A 23015-nucleotide genomic window follows, 5' to 3' on the forward strand; every position below is an offset into this window, starting at 1 on the left:
AACTGAGTTGATAATACACTTGTAACGATACAAATAGCAATTAAATAACTAAACAAAAGCTGTACATCCTCAATTTAAACATCTGCATGATTTTGCATTTTGTTTTGCATGTTACTCCAGGTCTGGACCCCCAGGGGAAAAAAAAAAAACAGTGGTGTTCACATAATACAGTTAGCACCCACATTCAGTTAAGCAATACAAATCATACTGTACACAACCACAATTTAATTCATTGATCTTCAGATGTGTATTGTCACCACATGGTGACAGAATCATATCTCATTCATCACACTTGATGTTGTTATTGTTAACCCTGCGTTCTTTAAGTAAGTGGTTTTGATAGTTGGGCTCCTAATAACTCTCTGTGGATTTCTGAAATGATTATAGTGTAGAACACAGGAGGGATGTTACCTAAACTAATACTTAGTACCAGATACCAAGTCAATGCCTAAACCCTGAAAACATGACAATACTTGTTTTTCTATTGCTTGACAGTACAGAAGGTGTTGTAGATGGCGTGGGTACTGGACATAAGACAATAATTCCTACATTTGGAATAGCATCTGGAGGTGCAGCAACAGATTTGCTGCGACTCAAGGAGATATTTTATGTTTGACTCGGAGCATCACGGACAAGTTATAGACGACAAAAAGCCAGCATGCAACCTTTATCACAAAGCATTTGAAAGAAACAAAGGAGACACCTTCAACCTAGTAAAGCTTCTTTAAGACGTGCATCTGGCAGGCATCTGGATTTGTGCACAGAATTCACAGTCGGAGACTTCATTTAATACCTAAAAAATGACCTATAAAACCTATAAAAATGACATATAAAAAATGTTCATATCCTAGAATGTTACCATTATTGTTTGCAAATTGCAACAGTTGCATCTTTTGTAGAAATACTTTATACAATGTTGACAAAGGCAAACACTGGCTTGTTTAGGCTAATGGTGTGATAGCTCAAAACATGAGCTGCATGCTGCTTCCAGCTACTTCAGTTGTTGTATAATTTCCAACTGATAAGTCCCGATAAGTCCGCAGTGGTGGATTTGTAGTAGGATTGCAATCATGTGATCATCAGCAGGCTGCTGGCACAGCGTTCACTTGTTGTCATAGTTACAGTGAAGCCATGACGCTATCTCTCAATGATAGGGAAATCTTTAACAAATCCAGGGATCCAGACTATAAGCCACATCACTGCCAAACTCTAATGAGGTGGTCCTTGTGTCATTCCTGACCTTCCCTGAAAATTTCATCCAAATCCATCATTCCGTTTTTGAGTGATGTTGCGCACAGACAAACAGATTCACCAATAAACAGACAAACTTAAGCCAATCACCACAGAACTTTGCCACGTTCCTTGGCAGAGTAAAAAAACATACTGCCTACCAAAGTTTTATGCAGTGAAGCAAAAAAATATATTTTTTATGGTGTGGTTCCAAAAAACATCAACTGACAGATTTATTCAAATAGTATTAAGATAGTATTTAATATTGTATGCATGTATGCTGAAGTTTTTCATTCAAAAAGTGTATGAGTTCAGCACATCTTTTACTATTACAGCCCCCTGATGGTGTCACCACATGTGGACTGCCATGAAGGAAACTTCATGGATGCAATTGAGCAGTGGAATTTCTATGAGATCACTTAAGTTAGAAAAGAGCATAATGAACTTCTCATAGTATCATTAGCTTGGCCCAGTTCCTATTTTTTTGTTGTTTGGTTTTTTTTTTCTGTTTCTGCGATTGCCTTTTTTTCCTTTGTTTGTCTCCATTTGTCCTTTCTCTGTTTGTGAGTATATGTCTGTGCCTGGGCATGGCCACTATTCCTCTCTGTGGAAAATCACCTGACTTCTGTTAGACTCACCCCCTGCTGCAATACTTAAAGCCTGTCTCGTCACACCACTCCTTGCCAAATTGTTCTGCCTGCTCCCGTGGTAGTATTGTTAGCCAACTCTCTTAGTAGTATCTGCTTATTTGTCTTATGGGTTGTCCAACCAGCAACCGCTTTGAGCCTCAGGTACTAGTCTCCTCTGGTTGTCTGCTCAACAGCAGTAGCAGTAGCTGCCTAGCCTCTGCCTGCAAATGACCAGGTTGAGCACCTTTAATAACACGTTTGTCTCCAGAAAAGGTTTAATCAGCTACTTACCAAGCACTTTCATCCCATAATCCAAGTCATCAACCTTCAGATGCCGCACACAAGATGAATGTGCCAGCCATTTACCAGCAACAGCCCCTCTCATCTCTGGATTCCCCCTTACACAGTGCACGGTATTTGCATTCTATATTGGTTTCAGTAAACTCATAACATTCTTGAGAATCTACCCTAAACTTTCAATACTATAAATGATGTAATTGTGCTATATGGGTTAGTGGCAGTAAATAGTAAAACAGATATTATGTTGGTATTAAAATAGCTTGTTAGTCTGAAAAATTAGGACTCACTCTGGCCATACTGACTGTACTGGTAACCGGCAGCTGCCACAGCTGGGTCCATGCTGTAGCTGGTAGTGCTGTATGTGGGGGGGCAGTAAGACTGGGATGAGGGAATGCTGTCCACTGTTTTAATAGAAGCCTCAGTTGAACGCTGGTTGCAGCTGGCTGAGATACTGTTGGATGAAGAGTCCAACGTGCTGTGGAGTGGTGAGATGGAGAAGTCGTGTTGTGGCTGTGATGAAACACTGCTGGGGTTACTCAGGATGCTCATAACCTGCAAACAAAGTGGAGAGGTTTCTTTAGAATTTTCAACATGTTTCTACTCCCTACCACTTTGTATAGCAAAAAAAAAAAAAATGTGTGGTGTACTGCAAATGACGTAGGCTTTATCGGCAATTGGAGCTCTTTCTGGGGAAAACCAGGTCTGATTAGAAGAGACAGCATCCATCCCACTTTGGCTGGTGCAGCTCTCATTTCTAGGAATATGGCTGATTTTATTAGAACTCCTAAAGCATGACAACCCAGAGTTCAGACCAGGATGCAGAGTTGTAGTCTTCCACACCTCTCTGCAGTTTCCTCTCAGCTGTCACCCTCTAGGAATTCAGTTAGCTTTATTGAGACTGTGTCTGTCCCCCGACCACCAAAATTCAATAAATTAAGCAAATCAAAAATAAACAAAAGACATAGTAACCATAAAAATCTAAAAAAAAATAATACCACTATTTCAACTGAGCGAAGAAACAGAACAATTAAAAGTGGTCTGTTAAATATTAGATATTAAATGAATCAACTCCTACTAGTCATACTAACTGTCATGTTCCTCCAATCACAGGCCGAGGAGGAGGAGTGGCAGCAATTTACCTCTCTAGCTTAAAAATGAACCAGAGACCTAAACCTAGTTACAGTTCATTTGAAAATCTTACTCTCAGTCTCTCTCATCCAGATTTAAAAGCTCAGAAACCAGTTTTATTTGTTGTTGTATATCGTCCTCCTGCTCCTTACTCTGAGTTTTTATCTCAATTCTCAGACTTTTTATCTGATTTAGTGCTCAGCTCAGATAAAGTCATTATTGTGAGTGACTTTAACATTCATGTTGACGTGGACAGTGACAGCCTTACGACTGCTTTTAATTCAATATTAGACTCAATTGGGTTTTCTCAACATGTAAATAAACCAACTCATAGTTTTAAACATACCCTTGACCTCGTTCTGACTTATGGCAGAGAAATCAAACAGTTAACAGTATTTCCCCGGAACCCTCTTCTTTCTGACCATTTTATGATAACATTTCAATTTACAACAATAGATTGTATAGGAGTTAAGAATAAATATCATTACAGTAGATGTCTGTCTCACAATTCGGTGACTAAATTTAAGGAAATAATACCCTCTCTATTTAGTCCAGCACCACTTACTGATATAATGGAAGGGAAATATTATAATTTTATCCCCACAGAAGTGGATTATATTGTTAATAATGCTGCAGCCTCACTGCGTACAACACTTGATAGTGTTGCACCTGTAAAAAAGAAAGTTCTATCTCAGAGAGGACCTGCTCCTTGGTATAATTCCCAGCTGCGGACTTTAGAGCAGGCGTCCCGAAAGCTGGAAAGGAAGTGGTATTCCACTAATTTAGAGGAAGTTTATGTAGCTTGGAAAAATAGTCTAGTAATTTATAAAAAAAAACTCTTCGTAATGCCAGGACAACATATTATTCATCTTTAATAGAGGAAAACAAGAACAACCCCAGGTTTCTCTTCAGCACTGTAGCCAGGCTGACAAAGAGTCAGAGCTCTGTTCAACCTTGTATTCCTTTAGCTTTGAGCAGTAACAACTTCATGAGCTTCTTTACAAATAAAATTATTACGATTAGAGAAAAAATTACTCTGGCCCTTCCTGCAAATGTCACAGATGTATCATCGAGTACAGATGCTTTAGAATTGGCTGTAAGACCAGATGGATATTTAGAATTTTTCACTCCCATACATCTCTCTGAACTAATTTCAATAGTTTCTACATCCAAACCATCAAGGTGTCTTTTAGATCCTATCCCAACTAGACTGTTCAAGGAGGCTTTACCTTTAATTAATTCCTCAATGTTAGATCTGAATAATCTCTCTCTAGTAACAGGCTATGTACCACAGGCTTTTAAGGTTGCTGTAATCAAACCTTTACTGAAAAAGCCCACTCTAGATCCAGATGTTTTAGCCAACTATAGACCAATTTCCAACCTCCCATTTCTCTCCAAAATTCTGGAAAGAACAGTTGCAAATCAATTATGTGAACATTTACAAAGGAATAGCTTGTTTGAAGAGTTTCAGTCAGGCTTCAGAGTGCATCATAGCACAGAAACAGCTCTGGTGAAAGTTACTAATGACCTTCTCATAGCGTCAGATAATGGACTGGTCTCTATACTTATTTTGTTGGACCTTAGTGCGGCATTCGATACAATCGACCACAAACTTTTATTACAGCGACTACAACATTCTATTGGCATTAAAGGGACAGCACTGGACTGGTTTAAATCCTACTTATCAGACAGGTTCCAGTTTGTGCATGTCAACAATGATTCTTCTGAGCATACTAGGGTTAATCATGGAGTTCCTCAGGGTTCTGTCTTAGGACCAATATTGTTCACATTATACATGCTTCCCTTAGGCAATATTATTAGGAAGCACTGTATTAATTTCCATTGTTATGCTGATGACACTCACTTGTATTTATCTATGAAGCCAGATGAAACTAATCAGCTAGCCAGACTGCAAGATTGTCTTAAGGACATAAAGACCTGGATGACCTATAATTTCCTACTACTAAATTCAGACAAGACTGAAGTCATTGTATTTGGCCCCAGACATCTTAGAAAATTGCTTTCAAAGCATATAGTTACTCTGGATGGCATTACATTAGCCTCCAGTACTACTGTGAGGAACTTTGACATTATATTTGACCGGGACATGTCCTTTAACTCACACATAAATCTGTAGGACTTCCTTTTTCCACCTGAGAAATATTGTGAAAATCAGGAACATCCTGTCTCAGAGTGATGCAGAAAACCTAGTCCATGCATTTGTTACTTTTAGGCTTGACTACTGTAATTCCTTATTATCAGGTTGTCCCAATAGCTCTCTCAGACATCTACAGCTGATCCAAAATGCTGCAGCCAGAGTACTGACGGGAGTTAGCAAGAGAGATCATATTTCTCCTATACTGGTTTCTCTTCATTGGCTTCCTGTTAAATCTAGAATAGAATTCAAAATCCTTCTTCTGACATATAAAGCTCTTAACAACAAATCTCCATCATATCTTAAAGACCTGATAGTACCATATTATCCTAGCAGAACTCTTCGCTCTCAGACTGCAGGCTTACTTGTTGTTCCTAGAATCTCTAAAAGTAGAATGGGAGGCAGAGCCTTCAGTTATCAGGCGCCTCTCCTGTGGAACCAGCTCCCAGTTTGGGTTCGGGAGGCGGACACCCTCTCTATTTTTAAGACCAGGCTTAAAACCTTCCTTTTTGACAAAGTTTATAGTTAGGGCTGACTGGGGGACCCTGACGGGGTGAGCTGGTGTTTTCATTTGCACAACTGATTTCCCCTCTTGATGTCCCTTTAGTTTGCCCCTAGTTATGCTGCTATAGGCCTAGGCTGCTGGGGAACCTCTCTTGATGCACTGAGCCCTTCTCTAACTACCTATGTATTTACTATATATACCATTATTGCATTACACACACTGTTTCTCCCTGTGTCCTTTCACTAAGTGTCCCTGGTCCCAGAGCTGGATGCTCCCCCCCCCCCCCCCCCCCCCCCCCCCGTTGTGCATTCTTCCATATGTTTTTCAGAACACTACTAGTTCTACACACTTACTGACTTAATAATAATAATAATAATGCCTTTATAATGCACTTTAGATATAACATCTCAAAGTGCTACAATACATTTAAAAGAAACATTTTAGAAACAGTAGTAATATGTTAGAACTTAAATAAGAACGTCTTTAGCCCTTTCTTAAATGACTTCAGGGACTGTGGGGCCTTCAGGGGTGGTGGTAGTGTGTTTCACAGTTCAGGAGCCGCTGTCTGGAACGCTCTGTCGCCCATTGTTCTCAGGCTGGATCTTGGAGTGCACAGAAGGTTGGTATTGGTGGATCGAAGTTGTCTGGAGATGGTGCGAAGGGTTAAGATTTCTGAAAGGTAGTCTGGGGCATGTCCATGTATACACTGGTAGGCAAGCAGACAGATTTTGTATTGGATGCGTTTTGAGATTGGAAGCCAGTGGAGGTTACAGAGGACAGATGTGATGTGAGCGTGTTTGGGCATCCTCGTCAGGATCCTAGCGGCGGTGTTTTGCACGTGTTGAAGCTTTTGGAGGCTTTTTGCTGGGATCCCGACGAGGAGGGCATTGCAGTAGTCCAGCCTGGAGGAGACAAAGGCATGAACCAGCTTCTCTGCATCGGAGGGGGAGAGAGTAGGATGAAGTTTTGAAATGTTTTTTAAGTGGAAAAAATGAGATTTTACAGATATTTTGAATGTGGTGTTCAAATGACAAATGTGGGTCAAAGGTGACTCCCAGATTTCTGACAGAGGAAGAGGGAGGAATGGAAAAATCTGACATTGAGATAGCAGAGATGGGAGAGGATTTGAGCTGGTGAGGGGTCCCTATGAGGATGGCTTCAGTCTTAGAAGCATTCAGTTGAAGGAAGTTTTCTGCTAACCATGCCCTTGTCTCCTCCAGGCAAGCTATCAGGGCTGATGGTGCTGAAATGGAAGTGGGGTCAGTGTGCAGGTAGAGCTGAGTATCATCGGCATAGCAATGAAAAGACATTCCATGCTTGCCGATGATGTGGCCCAGGGGGAGCATGTAGATGTTGAAGAGGGTGGGGCCAAGGACAGATCCCTGAGGGACCCCACAGGTGACAAAGTGGGGTCTTGACTTGGCATCCCCCAGGACCACATACTCAGCTCTACCTGCCAGGAATGATTTGAACCAGTTCAGCACAGTACCAGACAGACCAATATTGTATTGCAGTTGGTGGAGAAGGATGTTGTGATCAACTGTATCAAAGGCAGCTGTTAAGTCCAGAAGAATGAGAAGTGATGGAGAGCCCTGGTCATACGCCACCAAAAAGTCATTGGTGACCCTGACCAGGGCTGTCTCTGTACTGTGAGCTAAACGGAAACCAGACTGGAATTTCTCATATAGTGAGTATGTGGATAAATGATCGTGGAGCTGGCCAGCTACAACCTTCTCCAGAACCTTCGAAAGGAATGGAAGGTTTGAGATAGGTCTGTAGCTGGCCAGGTCTTGAGGATTAAGGTTGTGTTTTTTGAGATGTGGTTTGATCAGAGCCATTTTGAGAGTGGATGGAACATGACAAGAGTGGAGTGAGCAGTTTATAATTGTGATAATGAGGGGGCTGAGAGCTGAAGTGTTGCATTTTATCAGAAAGGAAGGGAGTGGGTCTAGAGCACAGGTTAATGGTTTAATTTGACGAAGCATTGATTCAATCTCTTGCACCTCCACCTCCACAAAATCTGCAAAGCTGTGGTCAGGAGTAACAGATGCTAGGGGCATGCGGGTAGTTCGGGCAAGAGGTCCACGAATGTTGTCCACTTTGAGTGAGAAAAAGCCACAGAATTTATTGCACTGATCCTGTGTTGCACAAATAACTGAGGATGTTCTGGGTTTTAGGAGATGATTTATGGTTGTGAAGAGTTGTTTTGAGTTTCCTGAGTTTTTATTGATTATATTGGAGTAGTAGACAGATTTGGCTTCAGATAACAAACTGGAGTAGTGCTTCTGATGGTCCCGATATGCAATTTTATGCACAGTAAGGCCAGATTTCATATAACGTCTTTCAAGAATCCGTCCAGCTGTTTTTACTTTCCTCAGTTCTGGAGTAAACCATGGAGCTGAGTGAAGGTAAGTGACGGTTCTTGATCTTACTGGAGCATGACTGTCTAAAAGACTGTGCAAGTTGGTGTTATAATACTGCACAGCTTCTTCTGCGGTAGTGAAGTCTGTAGACAGTTCTTTGAGATCAGCAGACAGGGCAGTTTGATCAATTTTATTTAAATTCCTAAGGCAGATTTGCCGCTTGCTTTTATCAAGTAATGAGGATGTTGGTAGTTCCATTGACACAGCACAGTGATCTGACACACCTACGTCAAACACCCGGAGGCTCTTCACTGGAAGAGAGTCTGTTATCACCAAATCCAAAGTGTGGCCTCTGTCATGTGTAGGCACATCAACGTGCTGTTTCAGGTCAAAGCAGTCAAGCACTTGCAGAAATTCTTCCACAGTGTGATTGGATGAGGAGTCCACATGAATGTTAAAATCTCCCAGAATTAAAATATTTCTTGTTGTACAACAGAATGACATTAATAGGTCATGTATTTCTGAGAGAAAACGTGAATTTGGCTTAGGTGGCCGGTAAATAAGGATTACTGTTACCCGAGTGGAATGTTCGCATTTGAATGCTAGGCACTCAAAGGTAGATGTATTTGGTACTGGCACTGGGATCAATAGGATGTCTGACCGATATATCACAGCCAGGCCTCCATATCCCTGACGGCCAGTGGTACGGGCTCTCTCCAGGTGGGCATAACCAGTAGGACAGGCCTCATTTAACACTGAGTATTGTTCAGGTTTGTGCCAGGTCTCAGTAAGACATTAGGTCAATCCTATTGTCCAGAATGTGACTATGAAGCAAGTAGACTTTATTTCCCAGTGACTGGGCATTTCACAGTTCCAGCTTAATATGAGAAGGGGATGACAATTTTGACAGTGGGCGAAGGACACTAAAATCCACTCCAGATTTTCCACCTGTCTTCATCCCGTTCAGGGGAGAAGGGCAGAGGATGGTAAAATGTTTCACTCCAGGAATTTCAGCAAACCTCCTCCTCACCACGGCTTCAATTGGTCCATAGCTGTCGGTGTTCTGATGACGTATTGAGTGTGCACCACTTCGAGCAGGGAGCCGGGACCAGAACGATGGTATGAACTCACCACCGTTTCTGGAATAAATATATCCACGGTGGGACCCCCTATGTACATAGCGGGGTCAGCGAAGGATTCCCAGTTGCTTGATGACAGCAGAGTCCACTGAGGCAGAAGCACGGGTATTAATGACGAGGAGCCGTGCCGGCGAGTACCTGAGCATGTTGTCGCCGAGAGGAGATGGCTAATGCCGGCATTAGCTGGTGTCTCCCAAGTGATCGTGTTATCCAGAGGGTTGGCCACGGCGAAATTTCTTTGGTATCACCAGCAATGGGACAGAGGATCCAGTAGCAGAGCTCTGGGGCTGTTGGCAACAGGGGTTCTCAGGGGTTCTCAGTCCTTCTCAGTCGATGTTTGAGACCAGTAGCAAAGGTAAGAGAAACTTGGTCCCTAGTCACTTAGGCCATTACTTAAAAGTCATTGCATACTTAAAAACTTAAAATATAAAAACAATTTAAAAACAATTTGAAACGTTAAAAGCTGTGCATGTTCAGCAGGTTTTAGTGGTTTTGGGGGGGGGAGAAGTGGCGACAGTCACACCAGCATCCTCTCCCTCTCCTGTCTTTTCTTCCAGGTAATTGCGTAAAACCGTTTCAACTTTAAAAGTTTTCTTCTCTGGTATACATGCAGCCACAGACTCAATTAAAGCTTTAGATAATTAACATGTATATTAGATTGAGCTTTCAATGTATTTTTCTGCATTCTGAAACCCTTATTCACTGCCGTAGAAAAAGTTCTTAAACTTGCAACGGAGATAAAATCTTTAGCTGAAGTTCAGGAGCAGGACCACATCTTAATCTCTCCTTTCCTGTTGTACGTCTATACATACCACTCTACCCTTCCTACTTGTTCGTTCTCACTTCTCGTGTACAGAGCAACACACGCCATTGCTCAGCCCCGCTGCCAGTCTGAAAGTTTTTGAAAAATCTGACTTACCATCAACTGCTAATCTATCAGCTCCACAATGAGGAAAAATTCATCCCGACTCCAGATCTCCTCCACACTTATCAGCCTAATCCACAATGAGGACCATGAGACAAGGGGATAGGTGTTGCTCCAGAAACGTCATCAAACTAGTTTGCCCTTCTCGAAGAGACCACTCCATTCAGAATTCTTCTCTCCGTTCTCCAGGTGCATCAGACACTTTTCATCCAATCACTCACCCTCACTGAGCAGCTACAACCAAAGAGGCTCTTCTCAGGGAACACCAAAATGTAATTTGTCCCTTCTCAATTTCCACCTACTCCAGCATTGATGCCCAAAGCATGTCTTCAGAAAGCACTAAGAGAAAGGCTTCACCTGCCACCACTCTGACAACAAAGTGAAACCACGTCAACTTATGACAAACTACCGCAGCTTAGATCCCATGATAAACCACAATAAGCCTCCATCCGGCAGACATCTCATAGCACCGCCCAGTGGAAAAAAAAAAAAAAAAATCTGAATCAAAAAATCAGCGTTGATGTCTGAAGCAGGCAAGCCTCCAGGAAAGCTGACTCCTCTCTACGCGCCCAGAAGTACTCATTGCGCTCCCCTATTCCAGACAATGCTATTGACAATGTCCCTACACATATAATCTCCTAATCAGATTTCCGTGAGTCTTCAGAGAACTGAAGGGAAAGTCCTCACCTGCCACTTCGCTGACAGCAAAGTTAAACTATATCAACTTATGACAAACTTTCAAAGCTTTCAACCATAATAAACCACAACAATCCTCTCCCCAGCAGACACCATGCTCTCTGTAGCTTTGCCTGGGTTGCCAGGTGTGAATAATCCTATCCAGATTGTCAGCTCCTCTTCTCCATCCCCCATTACCAGCAACCACTCACCTTTTCTCTGACTACTGGTACTGGGCTGCCAGCTTATAGTACAAGAGTTTGACAACAACCTGACTCTAGCTCTCAATGTAGCCGTCCATCTTGGAGACACAAGCATCCATCATTCTTACTTTCACCTTGCCTGTAACACAGCAGCTCACCTCCAACAATTCATCTAAGACTCCTACTTGGGGTCCTGCTACTGGGAGCTGCACTGTTGCACCTTTTCAGCACATTCATCTTTAACATATCACAAACATGGATCATTGAGTTACCCAGCCACCACATGTACTGTCCACAGTTCAGAGCAGATCTTCTTTCAATCATCTCCATTTTACAGCATCATTACTAGCTGTTATTCCCAAAGACACAAGGCTTCCCACTCCCATGCTCTTGCCACAAGACATCGAGCGAAAGGAAAACCAGTGCTTCAGTTATGAGGACAAACTATCTGCAACAGTCTTAACCTAGCCTAGCTGACTGTAGCACGCCTCAGTGCAGATACCTGCACACTTACTTCTTCTGCAGTAGTACTCAATCTTGACTGGCCTGCCTTTGCAATTGTTTTGTATCACCCACATCAATCATCAATCTTCTGTCTTGATTCCTACAACCAGAACGCCAACATCACTAATCTCTAACCCAGCGTCAACAACCCTCTACTTTCACACACCAGGATGCCAGATTCTCAGTTAGTTTCATTGCACATACCAGCAGGTTTATTGATAAACAGTGATCTCCATGCCATAGCCTCCTGGGTTCTTGCAGTTCCTTCAACACCTTTCCAGTCATCTTCAGTAGTATTGAAAAATCTACCCCATTGTTATCGCTACCCTCTCATAGAGCCACAAATGGTAAAGTAAAAATTCATCCTTGTTCACTTCGATAACCTGACTCTTCGGCAGTCATTCCTTTCATGCAGCGCCTCACATGGTGGTCAGTCTTCAACCTGTTCATCCTCCATGTCGAACACTTCCCAGGTTACTGCAACAATATCCTTTACTCCCTCTATAATACATTCTATTTCTCCTTTCCATCATTCAATGTAGCTACATTATCCAACTCCATTTCATATTGCTCACCTCTCTTTGGGACTCAAAATGTCCATGATACCTCTGCAATACAAGTTATTAATTATGACAATTTTTCTCTGACACGTTGCATCAACACGTTACAGCATCCCACATCCCATCCTCTAGCTTGCACTCTAGAATCAATGTTTCTGTTGGCATTCCTTTATTGCAATGTTGACTAATGAGTCAAATTCCATCCACACCATCATCCTACCACACTCCTTCCATATCCTGTATCTGGCCTTTCTCCATCTCCGAAGACTGCCTGGTCTATTCACTCAGACTAAGTCAAACCAATCAAGTGGGTGATCCAATGTCCATTATGTGCTTCAAACTAGATTCACACTTAAGCCCTTATGAATTTCTAGTATACCATATATAAACCAGAAAATCTCAGGATGCTTCGCCTTCTGACTCTCAGTTTGCTAAAGAGATTGGTCAAGTCTCGACCTTATCCTGACTCCTCTTCCACTTAGAGCAGACCTGGGCATTGTACGGTCCATGGGCCACATCCAGCCCACTCGCTGACCTTGACTGGCCTGCGAGGGGTCATTGGCATATTAAAAGTCAATGCAAATATATGTCATCGTAATAGATGCAACTGCACTTCTTTCACTTTGAAGGATTCTCTAAATTAATGTTTTTTTCATGCAAAAAAACATAAATTTTTCACACGTACTTTCCGTACTTAACATAAGGCTTTATGCACTGATTGGTTTGTTGGTCAGCTTCAGCCCATGAAGATGTCAGCTAACACCAAAAAAAAAGACTGATTCAGAATGCAGAGTTTTTAACAAGACATGGAATTCAAAGTATTTCTTTACTGAAGTCAGAGGTAAAGCTGTGTGTCTAGTTTGTGGTGAACAGATCGTGGTGCTCAAGGATTATAATCTGAATCGACATTACGAGACCAAACATGTGGAGAAGAAGAAGTACAAACATTTGACTGATGCAGAGCAGACACGGATATCTAAAGGTTTGCTAGCTAAGATGCAAAAGCAGCACAGATTTTTTACAAAAGCTGACGCATCAAGGGATGCAGCAGTCAATACAAGCTTTCCAATGTCCTACAAAATTGCCAAAAACAGTAAGCTATTCTCTGATGGGGGGTTTGTCAAAGATTGCTTGGTGGACTCTGCAGCACTTATATGCCTAGAGAAAAAAAGAAGCATTTGTAAATGTGCTTCTTTCCAGGTGAACCGTGAAGAGGAGGGTGGAGGGTGTTGCCGAAAATCTGTAGCTTCAGCTGCAAAACAAAGTGGACAATTTTGAGATTTTCTCCTTGGCTCTGGACGAGACTTGTGATGTCCGTGACACAGCCCAGTTACTCATCTTTGTACGTGGATTAACAAAAAACTTTGAGATGACAGAGGAGCTGGCAGCTATGCAGCCAATGAAAGGAACCACGACGGGGAGTGATTTGTTCACAGAACATGTATGAACAAGCTGGGACTAAAATGGGAGAATTTGGTTGGTGTTACAACTGATGGCTGTCCAAATTTGACAGGGAAAAGTGTTGGACTAGCAGATGCAAGATAAGGTGGCTGAAATAAACCCAGAACAGAACTTTATATTTTTGCATTGTATTATACATAAAGAGGTGTTGTGTAAGTCAGAGATAAAAAAAAAAAAACCAAAACTGTGATTGATGTTGTAGCTAAAGTAATTAACTTCATCAGGGCAAGAGCATTGAATCACAGACAATTTGTTGTCTTTCTGGAGGAGCATGAGAGTGAACATGGTGACCTCGGTTACCCGACAGCTGTCAGGTGTCTCAGCCTGGGCAAGGTGCTTAAAATAGTATGGGATCTTAGAGCAGAGATTCAAGAGTTTTATGAGAAGAAAGGCAGGTACATCACCAAGCTCTCAGACTGGATGGCAGACCTTGCTTTTGCTGTTGATGTGACTGCACTAATGAATGAACTAAATATCAAGCTGTAAGGCAAGGGCTTGTGCACATGAAATATACAGCCTGGTGACAGTTTTTTTATGACAAAACTGAAGTCTCTCTCAAGCCAGGTAGAGGGCAACACTTTTACCCACATGCCCATGCTGAAAAAAGTCACAACATCAGCTGATCACCTCTGCAGGTACTCATCCATGGTAGGGGCACTGCCTGCTGAATTTTCAAGATGATTTGAAGTCTTCAAAACAGCTGAGAGTGAAATGTACATGGTTTACTCTCTCTTCAGCTGCAATGTGAATACTGCACCCAGTGATGTCCAGCTTGAACTCATTGATCTGCAGTTTGATAAACTACTGTCAGAGCACATTAAGTCAGTATCACTGCTGACTTTTTATTCTTCTCTCAAAGAGGTGAGCTTTCCAAACTTAAGAAGGCATGCTCAGAAGATGTTGGTTCTCTTTGGACCCATTTACATATGTAAACAAACATTCGCAGTGATGAAGTTCAAAAAATCCAGACAGAGATCCTCTCTAAGTGATGATCACTTGTGTGCTATTCTTTCACATATCCAGCACAGATATTCAACCTGACTTTAGTGCACTTGTTCAAGCCTACAGCAGACTAGATTTCTCTCACTGAACAATAAACAAAGTACTGAAGTATGCAAGCAAACAAAGCCGAATGCATTTATTGCTTTTCATGTAAAGTTAATGTGCTAGTTTTGCACATTTTCAAAAATGTTTTTGTGAATATTCATTAAAAATTTCTAATTCTGTGCTCCACATTTTCATTGTATCATTGTCTTGTTTCATTTACTATTTTTATAGAGATATACACTACCATTCAAAAGTTTGGACACACCTTCTCATTGAATGTTTTTTTCTTTATTTTCATGACTACTTAGATTGTAGATACTCACTGAAGGCATCAAAACTATGAATAACCACACATGGAATTATGTAGTAAACAAAAAGTGTGAAATAAGTCAACACATATTTTATATTTTAGATTCTTCTAAATAGCCACCCTTTGCTTTGATTACTGTTTTGCACACTCTTGGCATTCTCTCATTGAGCTTCATGAGGTAGTCATAAGGTCACTTCACAAGTGTGCTTTGTCAAGGTTAATTTGTGGAATTTCTTGTCTTCTTAATGGGTTTGGGACCATCAGCTGTGTCGTGCAGAAGTGAGGTTGGTACACAGTTGACAGCCTTATTTGACAACTGTTAGAATCCATATTACGGCAAGAACCAATCAGCTCAGTAAAGAGAAACAACACTCCATCATTACTTTAAGAACTGAAGGTTAGTCAGTCCAGAAAATTGCAAAAACTTTGAATGTATCTCCAAGTCCAGTCGCAAAAACCATCAAGCGCTACAACAAAACTGGCTTACATGAGGAGGCTTCTTTTCCCCAGGAAAGGAAGACCAAGAGTCACCTCTGCTGCTGAAGATAAGTTCATCTGAGTCACCAGCCTCAGAAATCTTAAGTTAACAGCACCTCAGATTAGAGCCCTTATAATATTCACACAGAGTTCTAGTAGCACATCTCTACAGCAACTGTTCAGAGGAGACTGCGCGAATCAGGCCTTTTTGGTCAAATAGCTGCTAAGAAACCACTACTAAGGAAAAGCAACAAGCAGAAGAGATTTGATTGGGCCAAGAAACATAAGGAATGGACAATAGACCAGTGGAAATCTGTGCTTTGCTCTGATGAGTCCAAATTTGAGATCACTGGTTCCACCCGTCGTGTCTTGTATGACTTGGAGAAGGTGAACGGATGGTCTCTACATGCAGGGTTCCCACTGAGAAGCATGGAGGAGGAGGTGCCATCTCATCCGGTTTGTGTTTAGTTGGACCATCATTTATTTTTCAACAAGGCAATGACCCCAAACACACCTCCAGGCTGTGTAAGGGCTGTTTGACCAAGATGGAGAGTGACAGAGTGCTGCATCAGATGACCTGACCTTCACAGTCACCTGACCAAAACCCAATCCAGATGGCTTGGGATGAGATGGACCGCAGAGTGAAGGCAAAAGAGCCAACAAGTGCTCAGCATCTCTGGGAACTCCTTCAGACATGTTGGAAAACTATTTCAGGTGACTACCTCATGAAGCTCATCAAGAGAATGCCAAGAGTGTGCAAAGCAGTAATCAAAGCAAAGGGTGGCTATTTTGAAAAATCTAAAATTTTAAACATGTTTTGACTTATTTCACACTTTCACTACATAATTCCATATGTGTTCATTCATAGTTTTGATGCCTTCTTTGGGAACTACAATGTAAATAGTCATTAAAATAAAACTAAAATAAAGAAAAAGCATTAAATGAGAAGGCGTGTCCAGACTTTTGACTGGTAGTGTATATTGAGCAGAGCTGTTAGTGTATTGGTCCAGCCCATAACAACTGTCAAAGTTTCTCATGTGGCGCCATAGGAAAATTAATTGCCCATTCCTGACTTAGAGCAAGTCCTGAGGAAATCCAGAATCCAAGCATGGTCACTCCTTTCCTATTGATGTAACTTCCAGCTGAGGGGTTCCAGATCACCCAATCAAGGCAATGGGTCTCCAACCCTCAAGACCTACATGATGTCTACTCTTCATTTTATTCTATTGGGAGGCTTTTTGAGGGTCCGCTGGCCAGGGAGCTGTTGCAAATCCATGACTATGCTTTTCCCCAAACTGCATCACCTCAGATCAGTCATCACAAACATACTGTTTATTTGCATCCAGAAAAACAATCAAGTTTCAAATTGATTGTGCGGTCTTTGATAGTGAAATGGAGATGAAATCTTTTGCAGAAGTTCAGCAGGAGAACCACACCTCAATCACTCCCTTGTCTCTAGACATACCACTCTGCCCTTCCCACTTGTTTGTTCTGGCTTCTCATGGCCCACCCACCCTCCCGTAACTTCTGCCTCCTCTTCCTGTTTTCCCCCTCTTCTAGGGGGCCGCTGGCCCAGGAGCCTCGGCTGTTTACTGACTAAGCTTTTCCCTCACACCGAATCAGCTCGACTCAGTCATCACCTACGTAATGCTCATTTGCATCCAGTTGTAAATTTCCCCGCTGTGGGATCAATAAAGGTTTAAAACAATCAAGCTTCAAAGTGATGCTGTGGTCCTTGCTAGTGAAAGTCTTTCATGTTTTGAGTGTGGAAACATGCTATAGATTTTGATGCTAAAAAGCTCTGTTTTTGAAGTAAACATGCGTTTTGTTCAACAATAATTGAACTAGTGACCTAGGCTCATACCTATGAGAAGAAGGGAAAAGCTGGAGGAGGCAGTGCGATGCTGTGGGAAATGTTTGTTTGGGCCACCTTGGATTTTGTCATTCATGTGGATGCTACTTTGGAAATATTTTTGGAAGCATTCTCGTTTTTACTAGCTAAAACATTTGCACAATACTGAATGTAGTTCACCTGCAGAGCAGACCTCCCTATCAGCTACTGTTTATCGGTGTTGGCATTGAAAATGCTTCCTATCTCAAATGGACCTGGCCATACACCTGCAGTTAATCGGTACTTGCAAAGATTTGAGAGTTTTTGTAGATACAGAAAGAAAATGTAGAGATTTTTACAGGCAGGATAAAGATGTGCCATACACGAAGACACACACACACACACACACACACACACACACACACACACACTCTCTCAGCCAGAGAGAGAGAGAGAGAGAGAGAGAGGGAGAGAGGTGATAAAGCTCCATTTCAGTATGAGGAGTCTTTAATAGATGGAAAGATGTGAAAACAGAGGTGTGCAGATTTCCTGTGGCTATCTCTGTGCCACACAGTACTATCTCCTGCATTCAGGTCTGTTTCTCAGCCTTTTTTACAATATATTGAGATGCTATTCCCTTTATCATCTTGTTAAGTTATTTATTTAGCATTCAACTAAGTCCTTAGCTGAAAGTAGTCTGCTGAAAGATAACTTGGGCCTTTTCAGGCATTATACCCAAAGTAGATTGTGTATGTGAAAAGCTAAAATTGACAGTATGTGCCACTATGAAGCATACAAATACAATGTTTGAATTGGTAATTAATATGTAGAAGATTTTGTAGCATGTCAAAAGAGACAATTATGCCCACTTTACATGGTGACTGGTAATGTGTGTGAAGGCATCGAAGTAGGCAGGGATTTAACTGTCAGCTGAGACAAAACAATAAATGTCAATGCAGGAACAAAATATTAGAAATATGCATTTCATAGTTTGCTCATCAAAGACCATTAACAAGTAGGTTTTTACTCTGTATTCATCATTAAACAGTTCAAGTTCTTCGCTCCATGCTGCAGAGTATATATGATCACTAGACCTGGCTGTCCCTTGTGACTTGGGCAGGATCAAAAAAGCAGTGTGTGACAATCAAGGATTAATTCCTTCTTAATGTTAGCTTTCATTAAGCCATATAACTGCAGCTATTATATTTGCATCTAAAGTCAATGTAGTAGCATATGTTATTTCACGATGATGTACCTCACAGTGTCAGACTGAGCATCTGTTGTAGGTGGATGTAGCAACTGGGATTAAGGATGATGTTAAGATGCCGCTTGTGTCCGACACCATCTATCATTGTATTCCTTGAAATTGTAGGTCAGACAGTAATTGCATTTTAATCACGTCAGTAGGAATACTGAATAACTGATGCAATCAGGGGAAATTATGCAATCATCTTTTTCTATTTTCCTATATGTAGATGTGTTTTTTTGTCAGATGCCATAATCCCAAAAAATCCCAACTCCCCCGTAAGTGATGAAAACAGAAATCAAATTCATTGTCATGGAGACATATTTTTTGGAACAGTCCAATACATTCAGAGCTTAACTGAACTCAAAGACAAACATATTAAATGATTTGCTTATATCTGTGTTAACTGCACTTCATTTCATGCAGACTTATGCTGCCGACAGGCCTTTGTTTCATGTTAGTAATTATTCCTGTTTTATTATATTTTTAAAGAAATGACTGGAAAATAGGTGGAAATGAAGAGAGTAATTTTGCTAACGAGAAACTCAGAGGAACATACTGGAGATTTTATTTAACATCGACTGATATATCAGCCAAGTAAAAAAAATTACATAATATGATCAATTAAACTTAAACGTATGTGATACATTTTAAAATTGAACTAAAAACCAAGAAGCAAAGAAATTTAATGATATTACAAAGTTCAACTCACAGAGCACCAGTTAGCGAGGCTGCTGCCAAAACAATTAGAATTAGTTGTATGCGTCTACCAGTCGGTCAAACTGCAGTTTACATCCATGTCTGTCCAGACTCAAATGGTTTACATAGTGAATATTTTCAAATGTGTGTCAGATTAACATGAATATGGGATTTTGACAATTTTTTTGTACTTCTTGAATTGAGCTCCTGAGAAATGCTCTTTTCCTTATCTGATCACAACCTAAAATCTTAAAATGTTTTTTTCTTCTCTCTATCTGTCCTAACCAGCTCTGAAGATAGGAGTAGAAACATCTTACAGCTTGCAGGTTTGTTCCACTGCTGCTTCTAACTGCACATGATACAATAAATTACTTTCAGAACAGGACACTGATGTGTAGAAATTGACATGGACAAAATCAAGCACTGCTGAAATGGAGATGGATGTCACTAAGCGTCCATTCACATATTCCAGATTTGGTTGTTTCTTTATCTGAACAGTTAGCAGCTAAACATTGTCAAGTCCTTACCTAAGCTTAAACTTTTCACTTGCTCTTTAACACCACCCACAGTGTTTTCTGCCTGTACCTCCTCTACCCTTATTTCACTTTAATAATTTCAGGTCAAGAAGCTCTTTATCAGAGGAGGCTGGGATCAAGTCAGAGGATGGAAGCGGACAGGAGGTGTTTTTCTCAAACACTGAAAAGTTAGCTTATGAAAGGATGACAGGTCAGATAGCAGTTGACAGTGTTAGAATTGGCTTTTCTTTACCATAATGATATGTAAATAAACAGAGATAGCTCTCAGCTGGAGGTGAGAGGCAGAGTGCTGCTGCCAACAAGGTCCTGACAGACTGATGATTAGATAGTGCAGTAGGAACATCTTTTTGTTGTGGAGGAAGTTCTTTGTTCTCTTTTTTACCTTGCAATAGCCAAAATGACTGGCAAGGTCTACTACAACAGTCTTTTTGTCTTATTTGTTTTATTTTAGGCATTGTGGTCCTGAATCTGCTCTGGGTACAGTGACACTCACAGTACCAGCTTTGTTTGGCAGTGTTCATTTTGACACCGATTGTTACTTGAGTTTTAATTTTCCTTTCGATAAAAACGTGATGTATTTTTAGTCAAATTTGAGCCTTATGATATTTCTAGATTTAGTTCTCAAAATAGAGGACAATTTAATTATGTTTTTTAGATTATTATTATTCTTAATTTATTACATACTTTATTACTTATTAAGTAATTTTGTGGTTACCTTTGTTGCCACGGTAACAGGAAATTATTCTCATTTATCGCATCTTCCTCTGCACTGCAATGATACAGCTGTAGTTTCCAGAATGTAATTGTTTGAACAGAGTCACTCTCTCTGTTCATCCTACTCGTCTAGAATTAGGATTATCACAAATACCTGTTCTAATGAAGAGCAGGAACTTTTTCAGAAGGAGATTTTTTCACTTGTTTACTTAAAAGCTCTTTGCTGTGAGGCTTTAGCATGATAAAAAGCAAAGATATACAAAATTGCTGGATACCAGTCATACTTTGATATTATTGATGAACATCTAGAGCACATTTGGATGGATACTCATTCCTTTGGACAAACAGATTTGAGTTTGTGCATGCGCGCATGCATGTGTATGTGTGTGTGTGTTGTGTTGTTGTGAACTGAAGTCCTTCAAGGGACAACACAGCCACTGGTTCAGATATGTGGGTAAGTTCTATCTTAAATCATACTATTATGCAGTATCCTAGGGCAAGCTCAGCTGATTTCTGGTTTTGAAAAGAGGAAATAAACAACCACATGGCTAATGTGTAGCATCCAATTATGCTTTAAAATTTCAGTAAAGTTTAAAATGCAGATGATATTTATTTTCGCAAAGATGAACATTTAACTGCCTGTCTGACGACTGGAAGGACAAGATCCACTGGTGTTTTTTTTTTTTTTTTGCTTCACTGCAAAAGTAACATGATTTTAAGCTAGTTCTGCTGGAACTCCTGTTGCTTTAGAAGCACTATGTTATCCTTGCCTCAGTCCCACTGGGTGTCTTTTCATCAAACTTGCTGACAGTATTGCAATTATTATATTAATGGACACACTAGTGTGGTCATATGGTGAACATTTTAAACTATTCAATAGCTAAGTCCTGTTAATAAAACACATCCAAAATGTTTTTATGTTGTCTGGGTCATTTCATCATGTCATAGTGATAGGACTATCCTTAAAGATAAAATGTAATTAATGTAACAAACCAATTATAATACAGTATATGTGTCTGCAACATAAGTATGGAGCCCTACAAGTTTGTGTTGTGCTTGTTCCAGTGCATTGCTTTGTGGGACACAGTAGGTGAGATAGACTAGTGCAATCCACACTGGAGATTTCTTCAGAATCAGTACGACATCTGGATTTTTTAGTTTTTACTGCTTTTTGACACACTGCTGATTTTGCTTTTTTTGTATACTGCACACTACAGTCTACATTATAGTCAAAACTATACAAAAAGCTAGTATAGTAGGTGGTTTTGAACACAGCCCTCATCACTGGTTGCCCTTGTGGTGCCATTTATGTCTGCCAGCGTGTCCTCTGGGATATGAAAATAGGAGATCACGGTGCAAGTGTTCGTAAAAACTGATCATATAAATAAAATAGCAGATGTGAGTTTGAGGTTGTAGTTGCAATGAAGCCAGTGAACGCCTACATTTCATCCAAACCACAGGAACTAGAGGGGCTTAACACTTTTCTACCCACTCAGTCAGTCAGACAGCACCCTGGGCTCTGTTTAGTTTCCATGAGGGAGGAGGAGAGGAGAATACTCTAACTGATGAAGAAAGAAAAATATATCATACAAACATTCCATCAGTTGGTCTGAATTAAATTCCTCTGCATTTTTGGCAGCTTTCTTGAGTAGGTCTCATCTTTTATGTGTTTATTTGGTTTAAAGCTCCTTGCTTTGGTTCTTGCCAAACTGAAACAGCATCTGTTTTTCAGGCAATTTCTAATTAACCCACCACCCCCCAACCCCCCACCAACCCCCACCCAGCCGCCTCAACTCTATTCCTTATTATGGGAATGATGTAAATATATGTGCTCATCCTGTTTGATTTGTTGACACAGGAGCGTGCCAGTTGACAGCATGCCCAGTCAAAGGGCTTAGTACTGCAAATTTTAATAGCAACTGAGACTAATATTAGGCACTACTCTCATTGGCATTCAGGTGCACACAGCCGTGTCTACACAATATGAACTGGGGACTGTAGGAGGATGGGCACTGAGTGCTTTTATTTGTACTTTTTTTTTAGTTGGGGGGAGCCTAACGCAAAACACATTTCCTCACAGATTTAAATATATATATATATTGTTAAGTGGAAATGGTGCGTATGTGTGTGTGTTTGTGCGTGCGTGCGTGTGCGTGTGTGTGTGTGTGTGTCTGCTGGGGGTGGCGGGGCAGAGGAGGCCCCCCACATCTCCCACCCCACCTCCTTATCTCAGGCCGACAGTTGTCGGGAATCACGAGCAGAGGCCTGAGTTAGTGAGGCAGGCCTGGGGATATGGATCAAAGAGACAGAGCTGAAGAACCAAAGCAGCTCTGATCCCCAAACACTGAAACCCACTCTATTCCATCCTTACTCACTCG

At 41.0% G+C, this 23015-nt stretch overlaps 1 protein-coding gene across 5 annotated transcripts in view; it reads right to left on the bottom strand.

Annotated features, from left to right (window-relative positions):
* Window positions 1–23015, bottom strand: part of LOC111588280 (paired box protein Pax-7-like) — a 107219-nt gene that overhangs the window by 8441 nt on the left and 75763 nt on the right. For all 5 annotated transcript variants that reach the window (XM_035943074.2, XM_035943073.2, XM_035943072.2 and 2 more), the window contains one exon: window positions 2447–2711. In XM_035943074.2, the coding sequence (XP_035798967.1) occupies window positions 2447–2711 (265 nt within the window). The remainder of the gene's footprint in view (window positions 1–2446; window positions 2712–23015) is intronic.

This window comes from Amphiprion ocellaris, chromosome 8, assembly GCF_022539595.1.
Source record: "Amphiprion ocellaris isolate individual 3 ecotype Okinawa chromosome 8, ASM2253959v1, whole genome shotgun sequence".
Taxonomy (NCBI): Eukaryota; Metazoa; Chordata; class Actinopteri; family Pomacentridae; genus Amphiprion; species Amphiprion ocellaris.